General features: G+C 37.8%; 3 protein-coding genes across 7 annotated transcripts in view; all 3 read right to left on the bottom strand.

Annotated features, from left to right (window-relative positions):
* LOC139120660 (uncharacterized) overlaps positions 1 to 27,738 on the bottom strand; it is a 60,126-nt gene that overhangs the window by 19,771 nt on the left and 12,617 nt on the right. The gene's annotated exons all lie outside the window — the stretch shown is intronic.
* Positions 297 to 7,143, bottom strand: LOC139148512 (phosphatidylinositol N-acetylglucosaminyltransferase subunit A-like). The gene is made up of 4 exons (XM_070720003.1): positions 7,085 to 7,143; positions 4,115 to 4,384; positions 3,118 to 3,172; positions 297 to 2,877 (listed from the first exon to the last, which is right to left on the bottom strand). The coding sequence occupies exon 4, from the start codon at positions 2,426 to 2,428 to the stop codon at positions 1,649 to 1,651; it is 780 nt and encodes a 259-aa protein (XP_070576104.1). The 5' UTR covers positions 2,429 to 2,877; positions 3,118 to 3,172; positions 4,115 to 4,384; positions 7,085 to 7,143; the 3' UTR covers positions 297 to 1,648.
* LOC139120632 (uncharacterized) lies at positions 9,202 to 24,150 on the bottom strand. 5 transcript variants are annotated; one of them, XM_070685154.1, is made up of 5 exons: positions 16,252 to 16,306; positions 15,353 to 15,507; positions 12,991 to 13,431; positions 12,306 to 12,360; positions 9,453 to 12,075 (listed from the first exon to the last, which is right to left on the bottom strand). In XM_070685154.1, exons 3-5 carry the CDS (start codon positions 13,262 to 13,264, stop codon positions 11,379 to 11,381), a joined length of 1,026 nt encoding a protein of 341 aa, XP_070541255.1. In that variant the 5' UTR covers positions 13,265 to 13,431; positions 15,353 to 15,507; positions 16,252 to 16,306; the 3' UTR covers positions 9,453 to 11,378. The 5 variants fall into 5 exon arrangements, with proteins under 5 accessions (XP_070541249.1, XP_070541262.1, XP_070541270.1 ...); XM_070685148.1 differs by lacking the exon at positions 15,353 to 15,507 and having other exon boundaries at positions 9,202 to 12,075; positions 16,252 to 16,296; XM_070685161.1 differs by lacking the exons at positions 15,353 to 15,507; positions 16,252 to 16,306 and adding an exon at positions 14,961 to 15,020 and having other exon boundaries at positions 9,203 to 12,075.

Genomic DNA, 27,738 nt, shown 5'->3' with positions numbered 1-27,738 from the left:
TAGAGAATAATCATTTGAGCTGGATAAGCTGTAGCTTTGACCACTTCCTGAGTTACGTTTATTTTTATGTTATTATAGCGTAAAGTTTTGTCACACGCCATAAATCAAATCGAAATTCCCAGTACCCTACCCTTTTATGCAAATTGTTTGTAGCACTATCAACGTAACGTGATTCTGATGTGCATTAAAGTGCACTTGGCATGCATTTTCCCATAACACATTGTACACCATGCGTTTCACTGAAAGTGTATCACTGTGATTTCACATTTTTGAGGGAAGACACTGAATGTTTTTGTAACAAAAACGATGAACAATTTATTAATTTAAACACTATTTTCCCTGGTAGAAGATCGCACAGTAATAATGTAATTCCCATTGTGATTGTCCAACCATTCAACAAAGCCAGTGTTTGTACATAATGTAATGTTATTGTTAACGAATGAGTGTTATTCCGGACTAGATGCATCTGTCAGCTAATGTTTACGCAAAGATTGCTTTGCAAGGCTAATATCTTGTTTTTAAACATATGTGTAAATAAATGCACTGTTCTACATAACATAAAATAATGAAAAACATCACGAAAAGTGTCAGCTATAGTCCCGTTATGATAATGCACAGAGAACAGATAATGAATATCAATATTGTTCGTTTCATCTCGTTGTTTACATGATTGTTTAGAATAAGCTATCAATCGATTCCTTTTAACAAAAGCAAGTTTAGATGTTTTGATCACTTTAGTTTTCTCTATGTGTGTTTTCAAAATATCATACAATGTTGGGTAACCGCGTGATGCTTTGATACGCATGCCAGGTAATGGATGAGTCCTGTTTATTGATACCAGAATGTTTTCTTCAAGTTCATATTTTATCTGTTGTTATGTTAAAAAAACGATGAAGTCAGCGAATTTCTTTAAAACAAAATTTATCCCAAAAATAAAACTAATGACTAAGTCAAAGTATAGAGTACAAACAGTAAAAAGTTTACAGGCTACTTATCTCAGCTGGGACGGCACAAAGCTCCAGAATCAGACAGTTAGACAAATCTATTAGTGAGCAGTCCTTGGTTTGCAGGCTTGAGGCTCGAGGTTGAAATTCCACAGTATAAATCCAGCGTGGCAGTGAAGGCCTTGACAAATCTTGAAATTAATAGAGCTGGAGTGTCCAAAGTCAGTGACACGATCCAAAATGTTTGACTGAAAATCTGTACCGTCCACTATTTATACTTAAATGATCATATAACAGAACATTGTAGAACCTCTATTGATATGTTAATTACTGTTCTTAAATATCTCCACTACGGCTAATTGAATTTTCAGAAAGTTCTTAACATGACTATTTAACTTCAAGGTCATACAGAACAATGACCTTAAGAATGTTCTGGCCTAATTAATTAATTGTTTTTGCAGCGTGTTTCTGACATTGAAAAACATTTTTTTTATATTTCTATACAAAAAAGTTATATTTATCTCTATATTTGCCAGTGGTCTTCTTCAATATCCCCAAAGTAAGTTGCCGCTTAAGTAAATAGAAAACCCTGAAATTCATCCCCCGTAGACAATCCCCTCACGAGCATCCTCTTCTGTAAAGCGGTCTTCTTTAATGTCTCCAAAGTAGGTGATACGAAGGTCACCATGGATCAACTCTTTGCACTAGTTACCCTTAAGCATCTTTTGAAATTCTTTGTGAGTATCAGGAATTGCGCATAAACATTGCAGTTTCTCCTTCATTTCCGCAGCTTTACTGAAATTGTTCTCCATGTTTTTGCTGATCAGAGCGTTGATGATACGCTTCCGCCAAATGTCGACATCTTTTTCACGGGCATAGTCATTCAGCCCAACGTCTACAACCATTCTTTCGGCATCAATGTTGAAGTGCTCTTCGATGAAATCTGCGAGACCCGAGTGTCTGGTGACGAGAACTGGAAGTCCGGCTGCAATGGCTTCCATACCAACCATGCCAAAGGGTTCACTCCTCGATGGCATGATGAAGAGATGGCTCTGCTTCAGATCTTCCATTATCTGCTTCTGTGTACCATACGGATGAGGGATGCACTGGAGATATTTTGAACTTATGTGCTTGTCGATAAATTCTTTGCTTTCTTCGAATTTGTCCTCTGGAATTCCTCTGATATCCCATTTCGGTAAAGGCATGCCCAACTCATCGTATTGTTTACATACTTTACTCAGGGCCTCAGCAATGATGTCATATCCTTTCAGATGTGCAACTCCATCGATGCGACCGACGGTCAGGATTCTCATGGGGTGGTCTGGTTCCGGTGGCGTGATTTCTAAGTCAAAAAACCCGTCATCAGGATATGGTATGTACTGCTTGTGTACAACATTCTTCAGTCTGCGGAACTTGCCGTCATAATGTTTGTATATACGAGGGCCCACGGAGAAGACAACGTCTGCACGCTTTGCGAACTGCATGATCTTTTCCTCTTGTCATCGGTTTTCATCGGATTTGAGTCTTCTTTGAAAATTTCGGTGTCTTCTGGTATGGTGTGAACAAATTGAAACACTCTGCATCTTTTTAGTCGGTCATCTTTGATGTCGGCAGGCCCTCTGACGTAACCGGTATATGGCCAATTATTACCTCAAAATGTTCTTCTTCCAGCTTTGGAAAATGCGCCTTGTGGGTAGCATTTATGCAGCTACTATCTCGCTTCTTAGATCCTTTTTTAATTGCTGTAATTATTTTGATTTTTTTCTCCTTAACATCTGACAAGTCCTCCCTGGACGGTTCTTCTAAAGTTGTGACGTGCACATCAAAACCAGCATCCTTCGCCTGTTGAGCGACCTGTCGATGGACGGTTGAAATGCCGCCCTTTGAAGTTCCCCACTCGTCATTTAAAATGAGGACAGCTTTCTTGGTTGAACTGAAATAAGAATAAGAAGACGAAATATTACTTTTCTTAAGAAAGTGAGGCTGAAAATAACGAGCAATTTTAATAGTTTACCCGGTATCTTTGAATTGGCAAATTTTAAAGTTTGACTCTGGATACGTCACCTCTTAGAATATGTATGTTATTCACAGTACTACTTTATCATCTCTTTTAGAGATGCTCGTTACCTTAACAGTCATTGAAATATGACTACTGGTTTACAACATGTATTACCATAGTTTCTGTCGTTTGCTAGTTTTATTTCCACCATGTGCAATCGTAGGTAAATCTGTAAATACAACAGAATATGTACATTACTTTACATCAGTAAATTATAGAGTTTGTTACATATACAGGCCGCAAACGGCAGCATTATTGCATAGCTGAGTATCTGAATTGTTCATATAGATTGAAGATCAAGAAATATGGAATATGACATTTGATACTGTGGAAATGTCGTTAAAGTGAAAGTGTCAGGCTAAAATTAAATAACGTTGTTAGCCACTTCTTGTTTTCTTTCATGCGTTTATAGATCACAATATGGCTGTTCATTATTTGTAATTATATATACCAGGTAAGGGTAACATGCTGCACGCATCCGCAGTTTGTAATTTAGACTTTCTTACTTTTAATTGTGCGTATATTTATTTCAAGGTTTTCCCTCACGAGAAATGAGAGTTTTTCTCACGAACAATGAGAAAATATGTAGGTCTGTATATGTGTCTTTATATTAAAATCGTAAATTTGTCATCTTTATAATGTTTTCTGTATCAGTCAATACTGACTCTTTTACACCTTCTGCCATTTCGTTTATCTAATACCATGTTTACAACAGTGACAATATAATAATTAAGGGAATTTCACGTAATTTCATTCAATCTTTTGAAAGGTCCAATGACAGGAACTTTTCATCTCAACATAAAATACATTTCCTTCTCTTCTCCCAAAATTATGTCGAAATACCCTAAACACATTTTTATATTGTGTTATGTTAAATTGTATAATAGTAATCTGATTAACTGATGAATTACAGTCTGAGCTATGTTGCAAATAAATTTTTGAGTTTTTGTCTCTGATTACTAACATTATTCTCTGTCCTTGAGAGGCAAATATTTCACTGTCTGTCTGACTTGGTGTTGTCACTCACTGTTTTTTGCACTTAAGATGAAGGGTTAATAAGTTTTAGGTATTTTGCCTATGTTGCAGCCTATGTGAAGTTTGCTTTGCTTACCAGGTGTTGAACTTGGCTGGGATTCTATGCCTTCGTCCATTGCTTCCACGCTATCGGTGTTGTCAGAACTCGCCTTACATCGCTTCAGCTTCTCAACCTCCTTCCTTAACAAATTTCGCTGTCCAATCGTTAACTCAAGTGACAATATGTCTGCTTCAGACAAGGTCTCTAGGGCCTCGGCTGTTGTAAGATCCTGTTTCTCCAATATTTCGAGTGTTTTAGCAGTAAGCTTAGCCTCTTTCGACCATTCATTAAAGTCAAATGCCATCACTGTTTTAAATATAGGCAGAGCAGAGATTAATTGGCTAAGGCATTTATTTTAAATAAAGCACGTTTTCATTGTTGCATTGTGACTCGATTTCTTCAGCCTATCACAATAATCTTAAGGGTGTTATCACATACACAAGCCAAGTTTGTCGTCTCCGAACAAAAAGGGATTTATTCTCTAGTCGTTCTTACGTCACGGCAACCCGTGTCTATGTCATGAATTTTGGTGCGTAGGCCTTTTTTGTGCGATCTTCGGTGTGCTCGTCCATGTAAACAAACAACATTGCGGCCGGTATCTCTCCCACGATCAAAATGTGTCTGACGTAAAAAAATATTGCATAACTTAGCGATGATTTTTAGAGTCTGACAAAACACATCCACAAGGCAAATTTGAATCTTTGTGTTTTAGCTTTGTCGCCAATATGGGGGTTCGTATTCGTATAGACCACGCCGACGCCCGAACTTTCGACGTACTGTGTACTTTCATGCGGTAGACATATAAGCTTACGGTTTCCACTGCAACAAGGGGTCAAGTGCAGTGTCCATCCCTCCGAAAGTCATGTAATAAAATCTATCTTTTCATTGACTACGACAATAATAATCCGAGCAATGAAAACACAAGAGTGTAGCGTCTGTATATTCCGAAGGAATTATGTAAATAATTTGCGGAAACAACGAGCTCGAAGCTGGTCGCGTTACCGTGGGCTCCAAAGGCACTATAACAAGGGTTAGGCGCGACGTTGCACAGTGTTCACGCCGTCGAGACTCAGTCGATTTTTGTTTTTAGCGAAACTTTGTCTGCGGTAAATTTCTAGGCCTATGCTGTCTTTGAAATAGTGTATAACTTTACGGAAGGTACGGGTAGGCCTAGAGGTCGCCTGGCATTTCCTCTATACATGAACGTGAACGCCGTATTCCTCGCTCAGGCGACTGAAAATGACTGACAACATGCCAACGGCGTATTGATATTATTCCTGAAGTAGCTCAAAAGTTTTAAACGCGGAATCGTTATGGAAAACATCTTCTTCTTTGCAAAAAATAACGAATTCTTGGCTTGTGCATGTGATAAGTGTATTATTTCCTAATATTTTTCTTCGTCAAGTTCGGAAAATACTTGTGACGTAATGACCGTGCCACCACGAGTCGAAGACGAGTAGTGGCACGGTCATTACGTCACTCGTCTTTCCTTTGCTGAACGAAGAAAAATATTAGGGAATAATATCTAATTAATATGCTGAATGTCTTACCGATAGTGCTCATTAATTAATCAGTGAAAACCTGCAAAAAAAGAAAAAAACAAAAGTAGAATAAGGTTGGGCCACATTTTGAATTTCTTAAAAAAATATTTTGTTGAAATAACAGTTTTATTTCCGTAAGTCGTATGTATGTGCACACAAGGGAAATTGAACCATTGTCTGACTGTCATGCACATGGTGATTTGTGTATTTGGTAGAAAGCTTAGAGCTTCCGAGAATGACCAAGGATTCTATTAACTTTACAGTCATTTACGGTTTAGTTTACATTTCTATGTTTTGAAAATCTACAAATTTACTTCCTCTTAAACTGTAACAGAGAGAACGTTGGCCATCCTTGACATAAAAGCATAAGCACACTTTCGGTAACTTCAAATCTAATACAGATGTATATTGTGATCCAACATTTCTATGTCCGACCAGGAAAGAGTATAACCATAGTTACATTGAACAAGGTATGAGGAAGCATTTTTCAAATCCTAAGTAAGAAGCTTTTTTCAAATCATAAGTAAGAACTGATAACATTCAATCATACGGTAGATTTATATGTAATCTTTTACCATCTTTACCATCATCAAGATGGTAAAAGGTGTAAACGATTGTGACAGGTTTCAATATTAGTGACGCTATTACCATTTAGGAATGTTGTGATGTCATATTCTAATCTGGGGTAAGGTTATAGTCCCGCTTGTGGCTGCTTTCTGTTGTTTGTTCATCGATGTCGTCATGGCTAAAATGACACTTTATGAAGTAGGACTGTGACAACCTCGCAGTGCAAACCAGCCCCTCTCCGTGTTTTTGAATGCCTAGCAACTATTGATAGCAGGTGCAATCTAGTGAATAGCACAACAGTATTTTGCGAACAACAGTTTATAAGCCAAAGAGCGCTTCAGTTGGCAAGGGTCAAGTAAGGACGCCATTACTCGAAGCTTCAAAATTGTCACGGATTACAGGACGAATTAAATGTAAACATGTAGAAAATCGACATTGTAAACATACAATGTTTCAATTTATAACATCATACTTATACTCTTTTTTCACATCCCATGGAAGGTTTAAGAACGCGGAACGCCGCAGCTTCACTGTTCGGTGGTTGTAGTGCATTTCGAAGTGCGTCAACGCAGCGTAATAATCATTATGTAGAAATAAAACTATTTGTTGATATTTACACAATGGCGAAACTGTAAACACTCTTCACTGAAGTTTATGCGATTTACAGAGGTGAGGTCCGTACCAAACCTAACATATTATACATAGAATCTAGAAACGATAACTGAAAAATACGAACAACCATATTGGGATGATATTACCTGCAAATCTGCCGCTACTTTTTTCATCAAATACTATTTAAGTCTCACAAGCCTTCAGTTGAATCCGTATGAGATCTGCCTTAGTCAAGAAGTCAAAAATAGGATGGACTCTAAAAACTGCACGAATCGAAACTACGTACCGTTTCAGAAATCTGCTCGCACTGCTACGACGTCGAAATGATTATTGCGGAAGGACATTGGGAACTTGACCCCCGTAAACTGCTACAGTGTATAAGTCCCGAAGTTGGAACCTATCGCGTGCATAATATGTTACTGTATGATTAGGTTGCCCGTTTATTTACAGTGTACAATAATTTTGTTGACACAATTACCTTTCAGGAGAACATAGTCGGAACTAAATCCACTTGAATAAAAATGCAGAAAAGTGTAAAATAATTTGAAGTACTTTATGAGTCGGGAAAATTTGAAAGTGTCTTTTCTTAAAATTGTGCTGTCATGCGTATCTACAAATCAATCTTCTCGTAGTTACACGTCCATCAATTCAGTCCTTCTTTGACAAGCCCAAAATACTTATATATGTAAGCATGTCATGTTCTTTGTAGGCTCGTAGTTTTGGCTTTTACGTTTGATCAAAGGTCAAGCGGCTCTCAATACGCTGCGGCCATTTTGTGCTTCTTCCTTGTCACGTCGTCTCCACAGTATGTGCCCCGCATTTCTTTATTCATTTAATCTTAAGGAACAACTTGAGGCAAGAAGCAAATACGGCGATGAAAGGGATGAGATGTTCTTGTGTTCAGAACACTGCACATTACGTAGAAAGAAAATGTTCATTGTGTTTAGCTGCTGTAAATAAACGAGTTCGAGCGATCTGTCTGTAGACTGAACTAGATTTTATCTTGGGTCAATATATCGTAAGCAGTTCATTACGGACACCGCTGTTACTCAGCGTACCAAAGTTGTGATCGACTGAAACCCAGAAAAAGCTTGTGTACGCTTACAATGAATATCGTAGCTGCATAGTTTTCTGGGTTTAGAACACTCAGTTCTTGTTCCTTTATCAACCAAAAGGGTGAGGGCATACGGTCGAAACTCAACAGAAATCTCGAGGAAAACACGATTATTCTCGCGTCTGTTTTACTGCCATGGGCATTTCATCAGCTGACATATCTATACAATAACATTTCGTGGAATCAAACATGGCGGACGTACATGTTTTTGACAACGTTCGCTAAGTGACATTGAGCAAAGCAATTTGACCTTCAGAAATTATATTTAAAATTGTTACATATTCATACCCTCCCAAAAATCAAAAGTGTCGTTGACACTCAGGTCAAAAAACTGAAAACGAGATATATTTGTGTAGTAAGATACGTCTGTGTAGGGTTAATGGTGTTCACCATATTCGTACTATTAGATCCATGTGATTCAGTTGCTTAGTCAAGAGACAAGAACGGCGCTAGCTTAAGTGCTATGCTACGAGGACAGAACGTAGAGAACAGAAACTTACTTATCAACTTAAATGCTCGGCCATATCTTTCTTCCGTAGCAGTATTTGTCATACTACAAAAATGTGGGACTTTCCGTCCAGTGTTACAGCTATGAGTTTAAAGGTCACAAACATGCTGTACCGCTACTAGTTATTAGAGGAGGATTGAAACTGGTGTAATGGTCACGGCAAAGTAAACCATTACCTGTTCTTCTCCTTTTAACTATTCTGTTTAGTGCTATACGGAAATGATTGTCAAATGAATTTCTTTGTGCCTGGAAGGTCGTTTACAATACATCATTCATTTCCCTTGGTGAATTGCTACTGGTGTTCTCCACAATTTCGATTGTGGGGATTAACGCCTTTTGTTGCAGTGTATTTGAAAGCTCAGTCATACCGACTGAAAAAACATGTGGAATTACAATCGAAACAACATTACATTCGAAACAACGTATAGAGCGCCATGGACAATCTGTTTCTTTGAATTTTCATGGTTGCAAATGCCTTAATTCTGTTTACAAACAGCAAACTTTCTGTTGAAAACACGAACTGGTAAAATCATGCGTATCTTGTTTTATTCATCATCCAATAGGCAAAAGCAAAATTACAGGATAAGGTGCCCATGACCCACTTCCAAATGGAGCAAGGACGAGTAAAGGCTTTGCTCAAAGGCAAAACACCGTGTTGGAGTCTCGATCCCAACATCCTCCGATAGTGAGTCGGTACTCTATCCACTGCCCCACGGTTCCTCCTCATGGATAAAAGTATGAATTCCGCATAAAGAATAATCCTTCGAGCTCGATAAGTTGTAGCTTTGTCACTTCCTCAGTTATGTTTATTTTTTATGTTATTATAGCGTAAAGTTTTGTCACATTCATAAATCAGATCGAAATTCCCAGTATCCTACCCTTTTATGCAAATCGTTGAGAACGTGATTCTGATGTGCATTAAAGTGCACTTGGCATGCATGATAACACAACACATTTTACACCATGCGTTTTACTGAAAGTGTATCACTGTGTTTTCAAATGTGTTAGGGAAGACACTGAATGGTTGTTTTTAACAAAAACGATAAACAATTTATTAATTTAAACACTATTTTCCCTGCTAGAAGATCGCACAGTAATATTGGAATGATTGTCAAACCATTCAACAAAGCCCTTTTTTGTACATAATGTATTATTATTGTTAACGAGTGAGTGTCATTCCGAACTAGATGCATCTGTCAGCTACTGTTTACGCAAACATTGCTTTGCAAGGCTAATATCTTGTTTTTAAACATACGTATTACCTTAATGCATTGGTCTACATAACTCAAATAATGAAAAACATCAGGAAAAATGTCAGTTATAGTCCCGTTATTATAATGTACAGAGGACATATAATGAATATCAATATTGTTCGTTTATCGCATTGTTTACACAATTGTTTAGAATAAGCTATCAATCGATTAATTATAAGCAAAGCAAGTTTAGATGTTTTGGTCACTTTGGTTTCCTCTCTCTGTGTGTACAAAATATCATACAGATCGTATGATGCTTTGATACTCATGCCAAGTAATGGATGAGTACTGTTTATTGACACCAGAATATGTTTTCTTCAGGTTCATATTTGAAGAGCTACAGTGTCATTGTATGGCGTTGTTTTCTTTGTCTTGTTATTAATCCATATTTCTGTGTATATTAACAGACAATAATTGTGACCAAAAGTTTAGAAATAGTAATAAAGTTTTTACAAAAACATAACACAAATGCAAACCTGACAACAATCATTGTATTTTGGGGACGCACTCCGTACGATTTGAAGAATAAAACACATATTTGAGTGCCTATTAGCAATGGCAAAGACTTTGAAAGATGTTTCATTTGATAAATCTACTTTTAATAACTCCACTTCTGTTAAAAAAGTGTCTTTCAAGATTCTCTTGCCAGATGTAGTCTTGCAAGTCGGTTCAGCACTGCCTACTTTTAAAGAAAATGACAGATATGCAACATCATTATGATTAAATCAATCGATATTAATGAAAAATGTTGAAATCGATCAATCGTTTTAAATGAGCAGTAGTTTTAGATTTTAACCATCACAAATTTCATTTGCAACACATAAACAGACCTGTCTTAGAGAGAAGGACAGTGTGCCAATCATACACATCAAATATACGTTGATGTCCTCCGTAGAAATGGGCAAAATTCATAAATGGAGAAATTAATATGCAGTGTGTTTGTAACATTTAAAAACAATACTTTATATTTCTATGCAAAAAGGATTTGTCGCTCAATTTGCGAGTGGTCTTCTTTTACTAATAATATCACCAAAGTAGGTACCCGCTTAAGTAAGTAGTAGGAAACCCTGAAATTCGTCTCCCGTAGACAATCCCCCTTAAGAACATTCACTCTCTTGTTTAATTTCTCAAAAGTAGGTGATACGGAGATCATTAGGATTCAACTCTTTAAACTAGTTTCCCTGAAGCATCTTTTGGAATTCTTCGTGAGTATCACGAATTGCACGTAATGTTTGCATTTTTTTCTTTATTTCCGCAGCTTTACTGAACTTGTTTTCCATGTTTTTGCTGATCAGAGCGTCGATGATGCGCTCCCGCCAAATGTCGATATCTTTTTCACGGGCATAGTCATTCAGCCCTACGTCTACAACCATTCTTTCAGCATCGATTTTGAAGTGCTCTTCGATAAAACCTGCGAGACCCGAGTGTTTGGTGACGAGAACAGGAAGTCCAGCTGCAATGGCTTCCATACCAACCATCCCAAAAGGTTCACTCCTCGACGGCATGATGAAGAGATGACTTTGCTTCAGATCTTCCATAATCTCCTTCTGTGTGCCATACGGATGAAGGACGTACTGAAGATATTTCGACCTTTTGTACTTTTCGATAAAATTTCTGCTTTCTACGTGTTTGTCTTCAGGAATTCCTCTGATATCCCATTTCGGTAAAGGCATGCTTACAGATTTGTAAAAATCACATACTTTACTTAAGGCCTCAGCAATGATATCATATCCTTTAAGATGTGCAACTCCATCGACGCGACCGACAGTAAGGATTCGCACCGGGTGGTTTGGTTTGGTAGCTTGATTTGTAAATCAAAGAAACCTTTGTCAGGATATGGAATGTACTGCCTGTGTACAACATTACTCAATCTACGGAACTTGCCGTCATAATGGTTGTATATACGAGGGCCCACAGAGAAGACAACGTCTGCACGCTTCGCGAGCTCAATGATTTTATCCTCTTTTTCTTGGGTTATCATCGGATTTGAGCCGTCTTTGAAAACGTCGGTATCCTCTGGAATGGTGTGAGCGAACTGAAACACTCTACATCCTTTTAGACGGTCTTTTTTGATGTCATCAGCGCCCTCTGATGTTATTGGTATGTGTCCAATTATAACCTTAAAATTTTCCTCTTCCAGCCCTGGAAAATACGTTTTGTGGGTAATAGTTATGCAGCTAAGATCTGGCTTTTTAGATCCTTTTTTCTTCGCTTTAATTATTTTTATACCTTTCGCCTCAGCATCTGACAAGTCCTCCCCGGACGGTTCTTCTAAAGTTGTGACGTGGACATCAAAGCCAGCATCCTGTGCCTGTTGTGCTACCTGTCGATGGACGGTAGAAATCCCGCCTTTTGAAGTTCCCCACTCGTCGTTTAAAATAAGGACAGATTTCTCGGTTGAACTGAAATATGAATAAGGCTACTTCATAAGAAAGAGAAGCTTTAAAAATAGAGCGATATTTATAGTTTATAGTTTATAGTTTATAGTTTACCCGGTAACTTTGAATTATCACATTTTAAGGGTTGACTCTGGAACCACCACCGTGTTAGATTCTGTATGTTATCTCTTTTAGAGATGCTCGTAACCTTAACAGCAATTGAAATATAATTACAGATGTTGAACATGTATTACCTTCGTTTCTGTCGTTTGCTAGTTTCATTTTTACCATGTGCACTCGAAGGCAAATCTGTAAATAGAGCAGAATTTGTACCTTACATTCGTAAATAACAGGGTTTGTTATATTCATAGGCCGCATACAGCAGCATTATTGCATAACTCAGTGTAAATCTCGAAGAACTTGAGTTGATCACATGATTGCACTTCAATAAAATGCAGTCAGACATTTGATGTTGTAGAAATGTTGTTGATGTTGAAATAGAACACAAAATTAAATAACGTTGTTAGCCTGCCTTGGTCGTACAGCGTACGGGCCCTAGCGCGCTCAGGCCCTTCCGCCGTTTGACCTCGGTCCACAAAAGACCTATCCAGTGCCGTAAAGATTATCAAGCGTTACGCAGCTATTGTCAAGAGGATGAGCTATTGCCAACACAGTACTCTGGACTATTTCTCAGTATTTTGATCCAAATTGGTACTGAGATTATGTTCATACTGCAACCAACTTTTTAATAAAGTTTCCTTTGTAAATACTGACATATTCTCTGTCCAGGAGAAACTAATATTTCACTGTATTTGTGACTTGGTGTTGTCACTCTCTGTTTTGCGTACTTGAGAATGCATTCAGTCACCCTAGGTGAATTGCTCATAGGTTTAAGTATTTTGCTTGTGTAGCAGTCTATGGGACGTTTGCTTTGCTTACCGGGAGTTGAACTTTGCTCGGATTCATCTCCTAGGTCCATTGCTTCCCCGCTATCAGTGTTGTCAGAACTCGCCTTAGCATTTCGTCGCTTCAGCTTCTCAACCTCCTTCTTTAACAAATTTCGCTGTCCAAGCGTTAACTTAAGTGACAGTATGTCTGCCTCAGACAAGGTTTCTAAGACCTCCGCTGTTGTGAGGTCCTCTGCCTTCAATATTTCGACTGTTGTCTGGGTAAGCTTGGCCTTGTTCGACCATTCATTAAAGTCAAATTCCATCGCTATTTAAATTGTAGACACAGGACAGATTAATTGGCTATGGCATTTATTAGATTATTGTAATCCTTGTTTGATTGCACTTGATTTCTCCAGCCTATCTCAATAAACTGTAAAAGGTGCTTATTTGTTGAACCTCTTACCGATACTACACGTCAATCCGCAAAAATCTGCAAAAGACGAGAAAAAATACAGAATAACCTCGGCCACATATATCCATAAGGCATGTGTATGTGTTACGCACACAGAGGAAATTTAACCGTTGTTTCAACAGTCATGCACATGGTGATTGATATCTTGGCAGAAAGCTAGAGCCTCTGAGAAAGACGAATGGACTGCAATAATCGTAGTTCTTCACAGTTTAGTTTACATTATCTGTGTTTTGAAAATTCTCTTCCTCCTCTTTTAAGCTGTAACACTAGAAAACGGATGGATAACAACGGATAACATTCCATCATAGGGTAGATTCACATGTAATCTTTTACCATCTTTGCCATCGTCAAGATGGTAAAAGATGTAAACAGAGTGTGACAGGTTTCAATACTGGTGAAGCTATTACCATTTAGGAATGTTGTGATGTCATATTCAAATCTGGGGTAAGGTTATATTCCCGCTTATTTGTTTTCAGAATCGTTGTGAACCTATTGTCCATAATGGTCAGCACGTGGTACGTGTAAATGGTTAAGATCTCCCAACAGAGGTTGAGGATGCGCAAATGCATCTGAGGGTGCAGAAAAAATTATGCATGAAATACTCGATGGCTTATAGAAATCACACGTTTTAACTTCATTGCATTGGTTACGACCGAACCCTTTGGGGTCATAGGTGTTTGTTTCGGTTTCGCATTTCCAAAATATCACTGTTCTGAATTTTTCTCCCAATCATTAAGGTCACTTATCAGCTTTATATAAATTGGCTAACTTGATAAAAATGTCAATGTCAAAGAAACGACTAACAACCTGTAAGTACTCAATGTCAACATGGACTAATCCGAAATCAGGGTTGAGAATTACACCTTAAAGAATATGCGATAGAATTATTAAAGCACTGAACAGCTTGTTACTATCTATCCCTAAGTAATTAAGATATAATGGCATCGCACGTTGTTGTTCAGAACCCCTATAATTGTGATCTCTGTATTCGTCAGATTTAGCATGTGCCCGAAGGTCACCTATGTCGCCATTGTGTTTGTGAAGTGTACACGCCTTGTGGCAGCTTTCTATTGTTTGTTCATCGATGTCGTCGTGGCTAAAATGACTCATTATGAAGTAGGACTGTGACATTCACGTAGTGAGAAACAGAAGGTTTGAGAATGCGGAACGCCGCAGCTTCACCGTTCGAGGATTTCAGTGCATTGTGACAAGTATGTCAACGCTGCTCAATAATCATTTCGTAGAAATAAAACTATGTTGTTCATATTTTTAACCCGGCGAAGCTGAAAATACTCGTCACTGACGTTTAGGGCGATTTACAGAGGTGAATTCTGTACCAAAGCTAACATATTATACCTGGTATCTAGTAGCCAGAAACGACAACTGAAAAATACGAACATTACTTTAATATTACCTGTAAATCTCGCCTACCTTTCATCAAATACTATTATAGTCTCGCAAGCCTTTAGTCCATATTTAAACTGCCAAATTCAAAAAGTCAAAAATAGGGTAGACTCAAAAAAAGTGCATGAATCGAAACTACATACCGTTTCAAAAATATGCTTGCTCTGCTATGACGTCGACACGATTATTGCGGAAGAATATTTGAACTTTGACCCCCCCATAAACTGCTACAGTGTAAAAAGTCGCGAAGTTGGAACCAATCATCGCATGCATAATTACATCATGATTTGGCTGTCAACCTCGTTTGTTTACAGTGTGCAATGATTTGATTGATACAGTTTGGTTCCCTTAAATGGGAACATAGTCGGAACTAAATCTACTTGAATAAATATGCAGAAACAGTATACTACATATAAGGTGCTTTATGAGTGAAGAAAATTTTGAATGTGTCTCTTCTTAAAAGATGTGCTGTCATGCGTATCCGTAGATCTTGTAGTTACATGTCCTTCACGTGTGACGTGCCCCAAATTCTTACCAAAATATGTCAGCATGTCATGTTCTTTGTGTGCTTGTAGTTTTGGCTTTTACGGTTGATCAAAGGTCAAGGGGCTCTCAATACGCATGCGGCCATTTTGTGCTTCTTCCTTGTCACGTTCTCTCCAAAATATTTATATTCTGGAGAGGGAACAACTGGTGGCACGAAGAAAAGGGAGAGATATTCTTGTGTTCAAAATACTGCACGTTAAGTAATGTTCATTGTGCTTAGCTGCTGTGAATAAACGAGTTCGAACGATCTGTTTGTAGAATATATTTTGGGTCAATATACAGTAAGCAAGTCATTAAGGACACCGCTATGCAGCGTACCAAAGTTGGCATCGATTTAGACCCTGCAAACGTCCCGTGTATGCTTACAATTAGTATCGTAGCTGCATAGTTTCCCGGCTTTAGAACACTCGGTTAGTTTTCCTTTATTTAACCAAAAGATTGCGGCGTACGGTCATAATATTCTGCAGAAAACCCGAAGACAAACCGATCATCCACGCGTCTTGTTGTTGCCATCGGCATTTCATCAGCTGACATATCTATACAATAACATTTCGTGGAAATCAAACATGGCGGCCGTGCTTGTTGTTGACAACCTTCGCTAAGTGATATTGAACAAAGCAATTGGACCGTTAAAAATCTAATGTAGAAATGTAACATATTGATACGCCTGGCAAAAGTCAACAGCGTCGTCAACTCTGGCGGTAAAAACTTAAAACAGGGTATATTTGTGCAGTGAGGTAAGTCTGTGCAGGGTTAATGGTGTTCACCATATTCATACTACCACACGTCCGAAACATGTCAAATTAGATCCATATGATTCCATAGTTTAGACAAGAGACAAAAATGGTGTGCTGAAGTTTGAAGCCACGAGAACAGAAACGTACTTACCAACTCAAAATGCTCGGTCCATGTCTTTCTTCCGTAGCAGTATTTGTCATATTACAAAAATGTGGGGCTTTCCGTCCAGTTTTACAGCTATGAGTTTAAAGGTCACAAACATGCTGTAACCACTACTAGTTATTAGAGGAGGATTGAAACTGGTGTAATGGTCACGGCAAAGTCAACTATTACCCTTTCTTACCCTATTATCTACTCTGTTTACTACTTATACTGAAGTGATTGTCAAACGACTCTCTTTGTGCCTGAAAGGTCGTTTACAATACAACATTCAGTTCCCTTGGTGAATTGCTACTGGTGTTCTCCACAGTTTCGAATGTGGGGATTAACGCCTTTTGTTGCAGTGTATTTGAAAGCTCAGTATACGATTGAAAAAAACATGTGGAATTACATTCGAAACAACATGACATTCGAAAAACGTATAGAGCGCCAGGGACAATCTGTTTCTTTGAATCTTCATGGTTGCAAATGCCTTAATTCTGTTTACAAACAGCAAACTTTCTGTTTGAAAGCACGAACTAGTAAAATCATGCGTATCGTTCTTTTATCCATCATCCAATAGGCAAAAGCAAAATTACAGGTTAAGGTGCTCATGACCCACTTCCAAATGGAGCAATGAGGAGTAAAGGCTTTGCTCAAAGGCACAACACCGTGTTGGAGTCTCGATCTTAAATTCCTCCGATAGTGAGTCGGTGCTCTAACCACTGTCCCACGGTTCCTCCACATTGATAGAAGTATGAATTCCGCATAGAGAATAATCATTTGAGCTGGATAAGCTGTAGCTTTGACCACTTCCTGAGTTACGTTTATTTTTATGTTATTATAGCGTAAAGTTTTGTCACACGCCATAAATCAAATCGAAATTCCCAGTACCCTACCCTTTTATGCAAATTGTTTGTAGCACTATCAACGTAACGTGATTCTGATGTGCATTAAAGTGCACTTGGCATGCATATTACCCCATAACACACTGTACACCATGCGTTTCACTGAAAGTGTATCACTGTGATTTCACATGTTTTAGGGAAGACACTGAATGGTTTTTTTGAACAAAAATGATGAACAATTTATTAATTTAAATACTATTTTCCCTGGTAGAAGATCGCACAGTAATAATGTAATTCCCATTGTGATTGTCCAACCATTCAACAAAGCCAGTGTGTGTACATAATGTAATGTTATTGTTAACGAATGAGTGTCATTCCGGACTAGATGCATCTGTCAGCTAATGTTTACGCAAAGATTGCTTTGCAAGGCTAATATCTTGTTTTTAAACATATGTGTAAATAAATGCACTGTTCTACATAACATAAAATAATGAAAAACATCACGAAAAGTGTCAGCTATAGTCCCGTTATGATAATGCACAGAGAACAGATAATGAATATCAATATTGTTCGTTTCATCTCGTTGTTTACATGATTGTTTAGAATAAGCTATCAATCGATTCCTTTTAACAAAAGCAAGTTTAGATGTTTTGATCACTTTAGTTTTCTCTATGTGTGTTTTCAAAATATCATACAATGTTGGATAACCGCGTGATGCTTTGATACGCATGCCAGGTAATGGATGAGTCCTGTTTATTGATACCAGAATGTTTTCTTCAAGTTCATATTTTATCTGTTGTTATGTTAGAAAAAACGATGAAGTCAGCGAATTTCTTTAAAACAAAATTTATCACAAAAAATAAAACTAATGACTAAGTCAAAGTATAGAGTACAAATAGTAAAAAGTTTACAGGCTACTTATCTCAGCTGGGACGGCACAAAGCTCCAGAATCAGAGAGTGAGACAGATCGATTAGTGAGCAGTCCTTGGTTTGCAGGCTTGAGGCTTGAGGTTGAATTCCACAGTATAAATCCAGCGTGGCAGTGAAGGCCTGACAAATCTTGAAATTAATAGAGCTGGAGTGTCCAAAGTCAGTGACACGATCCAAAATGTTTGACTGAAAATCTGTACCGTCCACTATTTATACTTAAATGATCATATAACAGAACATTGTAGAACCTCTATTGATATGTTAATTACTGTTCTAAATATCTCCACTACGGCTAATTGAATTTTCAGAAAGTTCTTAACATGACTATCTCATTTCAAGGTCATACAGAACAGTGACCTTAAGAATGTTCTGGCCTAATTAATTAATTGTGTTTGCAGCATGTTTGTGACATTGAAAAACATCTTTTATATTTATATACAAAAAAGATGTATTTATCTCTATATTTACCAGTGGTCTTCAATGTCCCAAAAGTAGGTTGCCGCTTAAGTAAAGAGGAAACCCTGAAATTCATCCCCCGTAGACAATCCCTCATTAGCATCCTCTTCTGTAAAGCGGTCTTCTTTAATGTCTCCAAAATAGGTGATACGAAGGTCACCAGGGTTCAACTCTTTGCACTAGTTTCCCTTCAGCATCTTTTGAAATTCTTTGTGAGTATCATGAATTGCGCGTAAACATTTCAATTTCTCCTTTATTTCCGCAGCTTTACTGAAATTGTTTTCCATGTTTTGCTGATTAGGAGCGTTGATGATACGCTTCCGCCAAATGTCGACATCTTTTTCACGGGCATAGTCATTCAGCTCCACGTATACAACCCTTCTTTCGGCATCAATGTTGAAGTGCTCTTCGATGAAATCTGCGAGACCCGAGTGTCTTGTGACAAGGACAGGAAGTCCGGCTGCGATGGCTTCCATACCAACCATGCCAAAGGGTTCACTTCTCGATGGCATGATGAAGAGATGACTTTGCTTCAGCTCTTCCATTATCTGCTTCTGTGTACCGTACGGATGAGGGATGCACTGAAGATATTCTGACCTTGTGTGGTTGTCGATAAATTCTTTGCTTTCTGCGAATTTGTCCTCAGGAATTCCTCTGATATCCCATTTCGGTAAAGGCATGCCCATCTCATCGTATTGCTCACATACTTTACTCAGGGCCTCAGCAATGATGTCATATCCTTTAAGATGTGCAACTCCATCGACGCGACCGACGGTCAGGATTCTCATGGGGTGGTCTGGTTCCGGTGGCGTGATTTCTAAGTCAAAAAACCCGTCATCAGGATATGGTATGTACTGCTTGTGTACAACATTCTTCAGTCTGCGGAACTTGCCGTCATAATGTTTGTATATACGAGGGCCCACGGAGAAGACAACGTCTGCACGCTTTGCGAACTGCATGATCTTTTCCTCTTTGTCATCGGTTTTCATCGGATTTGAGTCTTCTTTGAAAATTTCGGTGTCTTCTGGTATGGTGTGAACAAATTGAAACACTCTGCATCTTTTTAGTCGGTCATCTTTGATGTCGGCAGTGCCCTCTGACGTAACCGGTATATGGCCAATTATTACCTCAAAATGTTCTTCTTCCAGCTTTGGAAAATGCGCCTTGTGGGTAGCATTTATGCAGCTACTATCTCGCTTCTTAGATCCTTTTTTAATTGCTGTAATTATTTTGATTTCTTTCTCCTTAGCATCTGACAAGTCCTCCCTGGACGGTTCTTCTAAAGTTGTGACGTGGACGTCAAAACCAGCATCCTTTGCCTGTTGTGCAACTGTCGATGGACGGTAGAAATCCCGCCCTTTGAAGTTCCCCATTCGTCATTCAAAATGAGGACTCTTTTCTTGGTTGGACTGATATAAGAACAAGAAGACGAAATATTACTTTTTTTAAGAAAGTGAGGCTGAAAATAACGAGCAATTTTAATAGTTTACCCGGTATCTTTGAATTGGCAAATTTTAAAGTTTGACTCTGGATACGTCACCTCTTAGAATATGTATGTTATTCACAGTACTACTTTATCATCTCTTTTAGAGATGCTCGTTACCTTAACAGTCATTGAAATATGACTACTGGTTTACAACATGTATTACCATAGTTTCTGTCGTTTGCTAGTTTTATTTCCACCATGTGCAATCGTAGGTAAATCTGTAAATACAACAGAATATGTACATTACTTTACATCAGTAAATTATAGAGTTTGTTACATATACAGGCCGCAAACGGCAGCATTATTGCATAGCTGAGTATCTGAATTGTTCATATAGATTGAAGATCAAGAAATATGGAATATGACATTTGATACTGTGGAAATGTCGTTAAAGTGAAAGTGTCAGGCTAAAATTAAATAACGTTGTTAGCCACTTCTTGTTTTCTTTCATGCGTTTATAGATCACAATATGGCTGTTCATTATTTGTAATTATATATACCAGGTAAGGGTAACATGCTGCACGCATCCGCAGTTTGTAATTTAGACTTTCTTACTTTTAATTGTGCGTATATTTATTACAAGGTTTTCCCTCACGAGAAATGAGAGTTTTTCTTACGAACAATGAGAAAATATGTAGGTCTGTATATGTGTCTTTATATTAAAATCGTAAATTTGTCATCTTTATAATGTTGTTCTGTATCAGTCAATACTGACTCTTTTACACCTTCTGCCATTTCGTTTATCTAATACCATGTTTAAACAGTGACAATATAATAATTAAGGGAATTTCACGTAATTTCATTCAATCTTTTGAAAGGTCCAATGACAGGAACTTTTCATCTCAACATAAAATACATTTCCTTCTCTTCTCCCAAAATTATGTCGAAATACCCTAAACACATTTTTACCTGTATATTGTGTTATGTTAAATTGTATAATAGTAATCTGATTAACTGATGAATTACAGTCTGAACTATGTTGCAAATAAATCTTTGAGTTTTTTGTCTCTGATTACTAACATTATTCTCTGTCCTTGAGAGGCAAATATTTCACTCTCTGTCTGACTTGGTGTTGTCACTCACTGTTTTTGCACTTAAGATGAAGGGTTAATAAGTTTTAGGTATTTTGCCTATGTTGCAGCCTATGTGAAGTTTGCTTTGCTTACCAGGTGTTGAACTTGGCTGGGATTCTATGCCTTCGTCCATTGCTTCCACGCTATCGGTGTTGTCAGAACTCGCCTTACATCGCTTCAGCTTCTCAACCTCCTTCCTTAACAAATTTCGCTGTCCAATCGTTAACTCAAGTGACAATATGTCTGCTTCAGACAAGGTCTCTAGGGCCTCGGCTGTTGTAAGATCCTGTTTCTCCAATATTTCGAGTGTTTTAGCAGTAAGCTTAGCCTCTTTCGACCATTCATTAAAGTCAAATGCCATCGCTGTTTTAAATATAGGCAGAGCAGAGATTAATTGGCTAAGGCATTTATTTAAAATAAAGCACGTTTTCATTGTTGCATTGTGACTCGATTTCTTCAGCCTATCACAATAATCTTAAGGGTGTTATCACATACACAAGCCAAGTTTGTCGTCTCCGAACAAAAAGGGATTTATTCTCTAGTCGTTCTACGTCACGGCAACCCGTGTCTATGTCATGAATTTTGGTGCGTAGGCCTTTTTTGTGCGATCTTCGGTGTGCTCGTCCATGTAAACAAACAACATTGCGGCCGGTATCTCTCCCACGATCAAAATGTGTCTGACGTAAAAATATTGCATAACTTAGCGATGATTTTTAGAGTCTGACAAAACACATCCACAAGGCAAATTTTGAATCTTTGTGTTTTAGCTTTGTCGCCAATATGGGGGTTCGTATTCGTATAGACCACGCCGACGCCCGAACTTTCGACGTACTGTGTACTTTCATGCGGTAGACATATAAGCTTACGGTTTCCACTGCAACAAGGGGGTCAAGTGCAGTGTCCATCCCTCCGAAAGTCATGTAATAAAATCGATATTTTCATTGACTACGACAATAATAATCGAGCAATGAAAACACAAGAGTGTAGCGTCTGTATATTCCGAAGGAATTATGTAAATAATTTGCGGAAACAACGAGCTCGAAGCTGGTCGCGTTACCGTGGGCTCCAAAGGCACTATAACAAGGGTTAGGCGCGACGTTGCACAGTGTTCACGCCGTCGAGACTCAGTCGATTTTTGTTTTTAGCGAAACTTTGTCTGCGGTAAATTTCTAGGCCTATGCTGTCTTTGAAATAGTGTATAACTTTACGGAAGGTACGGGTAGGCCTAGAGGTCGCCTGGCATTTCCTCTATACATGAACGTGAACGCCGTATTCCTCGCTCAGGCGACTGAAAATGACTGACAACATGCCAACGGCGTATTGATATTATTCCTGAAGTAGCTCAAAAGTTTAAACGCGGAATCGTTATGGAAAAACATCTTCTTCTTTGCAAAAAAATAACGAATTCTTGGCTTGTGCATGTGATAAGTGTATTATTTCCTAATATTTTTCTTCGTCAAGCTCGGAAAATACTTGTGACGTAATGACCGTGCCACCACGAGTCGAAGACGAGTAGTGGCACGGTCATTACGTCACTCGTCTTTCCTTTGCTGAACGAAGAAAAATATTAGGGAATAATATCTAATTAATATGCTGAATGTCTTACCGATAGTGCTCATTAATTAATCAGTGAAAACCTGCAAAAAAAGAAAAAAACAAAAGTAGAATAAGGTTGGGCCACATTTGAATTTCTTAAAAAAATATTTTGTTGAAATAACAGTTTTATTTCCGTAAGTCGTATGTATGTGCACACAAGGGAAATTGAACCATTGTCCTGACTGTCATGCACATGGTGATTTGTGTATTTGGTAGAAAGCTTAGAGCTTCCGAGAATGACCAAAGGATTCTATTAACTTTACAGTTATTCACAGTTTAGTTTACTTTATCTTTGCTTTCAAAATCTACAAATTCACTTCCTCTTAAACTGTAACACAGAGAAGGGTGGCATCCTTTAAGATACAAGCATAAGCGCACTTTAGGTAACGTCAAATCTAATACAGATGTATGTTTTGACCCAACATTTCTATAACCGAAAAGGAAAGATTATAACCATAGTTACATTGAACAAGGTATGAGGAAGCATTTTTCAAATCCTAAGTAAGAAGCTTTTAAGAGATTGACTTTAAAATCATAAGTAACAACTGATAACATTCCATCATAGGGTAGATTCACATTTATTCTATTACCATCTTTACCATCGTCAAGATGCCCATTAAAGATAGCAAAAGATGAGAACAGAGTGTGACGGTTTCAATACTGGTTAAGCGATTACCATTTACGAATGTTGTGATGTCATATTCTAATCTGGGGTAAGGTTATAGTCCCGCTTGTGGCTGCTTTCTGTTGTTTGTTCATCGATGTCGTCATGGCTAAAATGACACTTTATGAAGTAGGACTGTGACAACCTCGCAGTGCAAACCAGCCCCTCTCCGTGTTTTTTGAATGCCTAGCAACTATTGATAGCAGGTGCAATCTAGTGAATAGCACAACAGTATTTTGCGAAAAACAGTTTATAAGGCCAAAGAGCGCTTCAGTTGGCAAGGGTCAAGTAAGGACGCCATTACTCGAAGCTTCAAAATTGTCACGGATTACAGGACGAATTAAATGTAAACATGTAGAAAATCGACATTGTAAACATACAATGTTTCAATTTATAACATCATACTTATACTCTTTTTTCACATCCCATGGAAGGTTTAAGAACGCGGAACGCCGCAGCTTCACTGTTCGGTGGTTGTAGTGCATTTCGAAGTGCGTCAACGCAGCGTAATAATCATTATGTAGAAATAAAACTATTTGTTGATATTTACACAATGGCGAAACTGTAAACACTCTTCACTGAAGTTTATGCGATTTACAGAGGTGAGGTCCGTACCAAACCTAACATATTATACATAGAATCTAGAAACGAAAACTGAAAAATACGAACAACCATATTGGGATGATATTACCTGCAAATCTGCCGCTACTTTTTCATCAAATACTATTTAAGTCTCACAAGCCTTCAGTTGAATCCGTATGAGATCTGCCTTAGTCAAGAAGTCAAAAATAGGATGGACTCTAAAAACTGCACGAATCGAAACTACGTACCGTTTCAGAAATCTGCTCGCACTGCTACGACGTCGAAATGATTTTTGCGGAAGGACATTGGGAACTTTCACCCCCGTAAACTGCTACAGTGTATAAGTCCCGAAGTTGGAACCTATCGCGTGCATAATATGTTACTGTATGATTAGGTTGCCCGTTTATTCACAGTGTACAATAATTTAACTAACACAATTGCTTTTAAGGAGAACATAGTCGGAACTAAATGCTCTTGAATAAATATGCAGAAAAGTATACTACATGTAAAGTAATTTATGAGTCAAGAAAATTTTGAATATATCTTTTCTTAAAATATGTGCTGTCATGCGTATCTACAAATCTATCTTCTTGTAGTTACATGTCCATCAATTCAGTCCTTCTTTGACAAGCCCAAAATACTTATATATGTAAGCATGTCATGTTCTTTGTAGGCTCGTAGTTTTGGCTTTTACGTTTGATCAAAGGTCAAGCGGCTCTCAATACGCTGCGGCCATTTTGTGCTTCTTCCTTGTCACGTCGTCTCCACAGTATGTGCCCCGCATTTCTTTATTCATTTAATCTTAAGGAACAACTTGAGGCAAGAAGCAAATACGGCGATGAAAGGGATGAGATGTTCTTGTGTTCAGAACACTTCACATTACGTAGAAAGAAAATGTTCATTGTGTTAGCTGCTGTAAATAAACGAGTTCGAGCGATCTGTCTGTAGACTGAACTAGATTTTATCTTGGGTCAATATATCGTAAGCAGTTCATTACGGACACCGCTGTTACTCAGCGTACCAAAGTTGTGATCGATTGAAACCCAGAAAAACCTTGTGTACGCTTACAATGAATATCGTAGCTGCATAGTTTTCTGGGTTTAGAACACTCAGTTCTTGTTCCTTTATCAACCAAAAGAGTGAGGGCATACGGTCGAAAACTCAACAGAAAACTCGAGGAAAACACGATTATTCTCGCGTCTGTTTTACTGCCATGGGCATTCATCAGCTGACATATCTATACAATAACATTTCGTGGAAATCAAAAATGGCGGACGTACATGTTTTGACAACGTTCGCTAAGTGACATTGAGCAAAGCAATTTGACCTTCAGAAATTTAATTTAAAATTGTTACATATTCATACCCCTCCCAAAAATCAAAAGTGTCGTTGACACTCAGGTCAAAAAACTGAAAACGAGATATATTTGTGTAGTAAGATACGTCTGTGTAGGGTTAATGGTGTTCACCATATTCGTACTATTAGATCCATGTGATTCAGTTGCTTAGTCAAGAGACAAGAACGGCGCTAGCTTAAGTGCTATGCTACGAGGACAGAAACGTAGAGAACAGAAACGTAGTTATCAACTCTAAATGCTCTGTCCATATCTTTCTTCTGTAGCAGTATTTGTCATACTACAAAAATGTGGGACTTTCCATCAAGTTTAACAGCCATGAGTTTAAAGGTCACAAACATGCTGTACCCGCTACTAGTTATCAGAGGAGGATTGAAACTGGTGTAATGGTCACGGCAAAGTAAACCATTACCTGTTCTTCTCCTTTTAACTATTCTGTTTAGTGCATATACGGAAATGATTGTCAAATGAATTTCTTTGTGCCTGGAAGGTCGTTTACAATACATCATTCGGTTCCTTGGTGAATTGCTACTGGTGTTCTCCACAGTTTCGATTGTGGGGATTAACGCCTTTTGTTGCAGTGTATCTGAAAGCTCAGTCATACCGATTGAAAAAACATGTGGAATTACAATCGAAACAACATTACATTCGAAACAACGTATAGAGCGCCAGGGACAATCTGTTTCTTTGAATCTTCATGGTTGCAAATGCCTTAATTCTGTTTACAAACAGCAAATCTTCTGTTTGAAAGGACGAACTAGTAAAATCATACGTATCTTTGTTTCATCCATCATCCAATTGGCAAAAGCCAAATTACAGGATAAGGTGCCCATGACCCACTTCCAAATGGAGCAATGGCGAGTAAAGGCTTTGCTCAAAGGCACAACACCGTGTTGGAGTCTCGATCCCAACATCCTCCGATAGTGAGTCGGTACTCTATCCACTGCCCCACGGTTCCTCCTCATGGATAAAAGTATGAATTCCGCATAAAGAATAATCCTTCGAGCTCGATAAGCTGTAGCTTTGTCACGTCCTCAGTTATGTTTATTTTTTATGTTATTATAGCGTAAAGTTTTGTCACACGTCATAAATCAGATCGAAATTCCCAGTATCCTACCCTTTTATGCAAATCGTTGAGAACGTGATTCTGATGTGCATTAAAGTGCACTTGGCATGCATGATAACACAACACATTTTACACCATGCGTTTTACTGAAAGTGTATCACTGTGTTTTCAAATGTGTTAGGGAAGACACTGAATGGTTGTTTTTAACAAAAACGATAAACAATTTATTAATTTAAACACTATTTCCCTGCTAGAAGATCGCACAGTAATATTGGAATTCCTATTGTGATTGTCAAACCATTCAACAAAGCCCTTTTTTGTACATGTGAGTGTCATTCCGAACTAGATGCATCTGTCAGCTACTGTTTACGCAAACATTGCTTTGCAAGGCTAATATCTTGTTTTTAAACATACGTATTACCTTAATGCATGGTCTACATAACTCAAATAATGAAAAACATCAGGAAAAATGTCAGTTATAGTCCCGTTATTATAATGTACAGAGGACATATAATGAATATCAATATTGTTCGTTTTTCGCATTGTTTACACAATTGTTTAGAATAAGCTATCAATCGATTAATTATAAGCAAAGCAAGTTTAGATGTTTTGGTCACTTTGGTTTCCTCTCTCTGTGTGTACAAAATATCATACAAATCGTGTGATGCCTTGATACATATGCCAAGTAATCGATGAGTCCTGTTGATTGACACCAAAATATGTTTTCTTCAGGTTCATATTTGAACAGCTAGAGTGTCATTGTATGGCGTTGTTTTTCTGTCTTGTTATTAATCCATATTTCTGTGTATATTAACAGACAATAATTGTGACCAAAAGTTTAGAAATAGTAATAAAGTTTTTACAAAAACATAACACAAATGCAAACCTGACAACAATCATTGTATTTTGGGGACGCACTCCGTACGATTTGAAGAATAAAACACATATTTGAGTGCCTATTAGCAATGGCAAGACTTTGAAAGATGTTTCATTTGATAAATCTACTTTTAATAACTCCACTTCTGTTAAAAAAGTAAAAGTTTCTTTCAAGATTCTCTTGCCAGATGTAGTCTGCACTGCCTACTTTTAAAAGAAAATGACAGATATGCAACATCATTATGATTAACCAATCGATATTAATGAAAAATGTTGAAATCGATCATCGTTTTAAATGAGCAGTAGTTTTAGATTTTAACCATCACAAATTTTCATTTGCAACACATAAACAGACCTGTCTTAGAGAGAAAGACAGTGTGCCAATCATACACATCAAATATACGTTGATGTCCTCCGTGGAAATGGGCAAAATTCATAAATGGAGAAATTAATATGCAGTGTGTTTGTAACATTTAAAAACAATACTTTATATTTCTATGCAAAAAGGATTTGTCGCTCAATTTGCGAGTGGTCTTCTTTTACTAATAATATCACCAAAGTAGGTAC

The sequence above is a fragment of the Ptychodera flava genome, chromosome 2 (genome assembly GCF_041260155.1).
Source record: "Ptychodera flava strain L36383 chromosome 2, AS_Pfla_20210202, whole genome shotgun sequence".
NCBI lineage: Eukaryota > Metazoa > Hemichordata > Enteropneusta > Ptychoderidae > Ptychodera > Ptychodera flava.
Note: the sequence above shows the minus strand (reverse complement) of the source record. Positions and strands in the feature narration are given on the sequence as shown.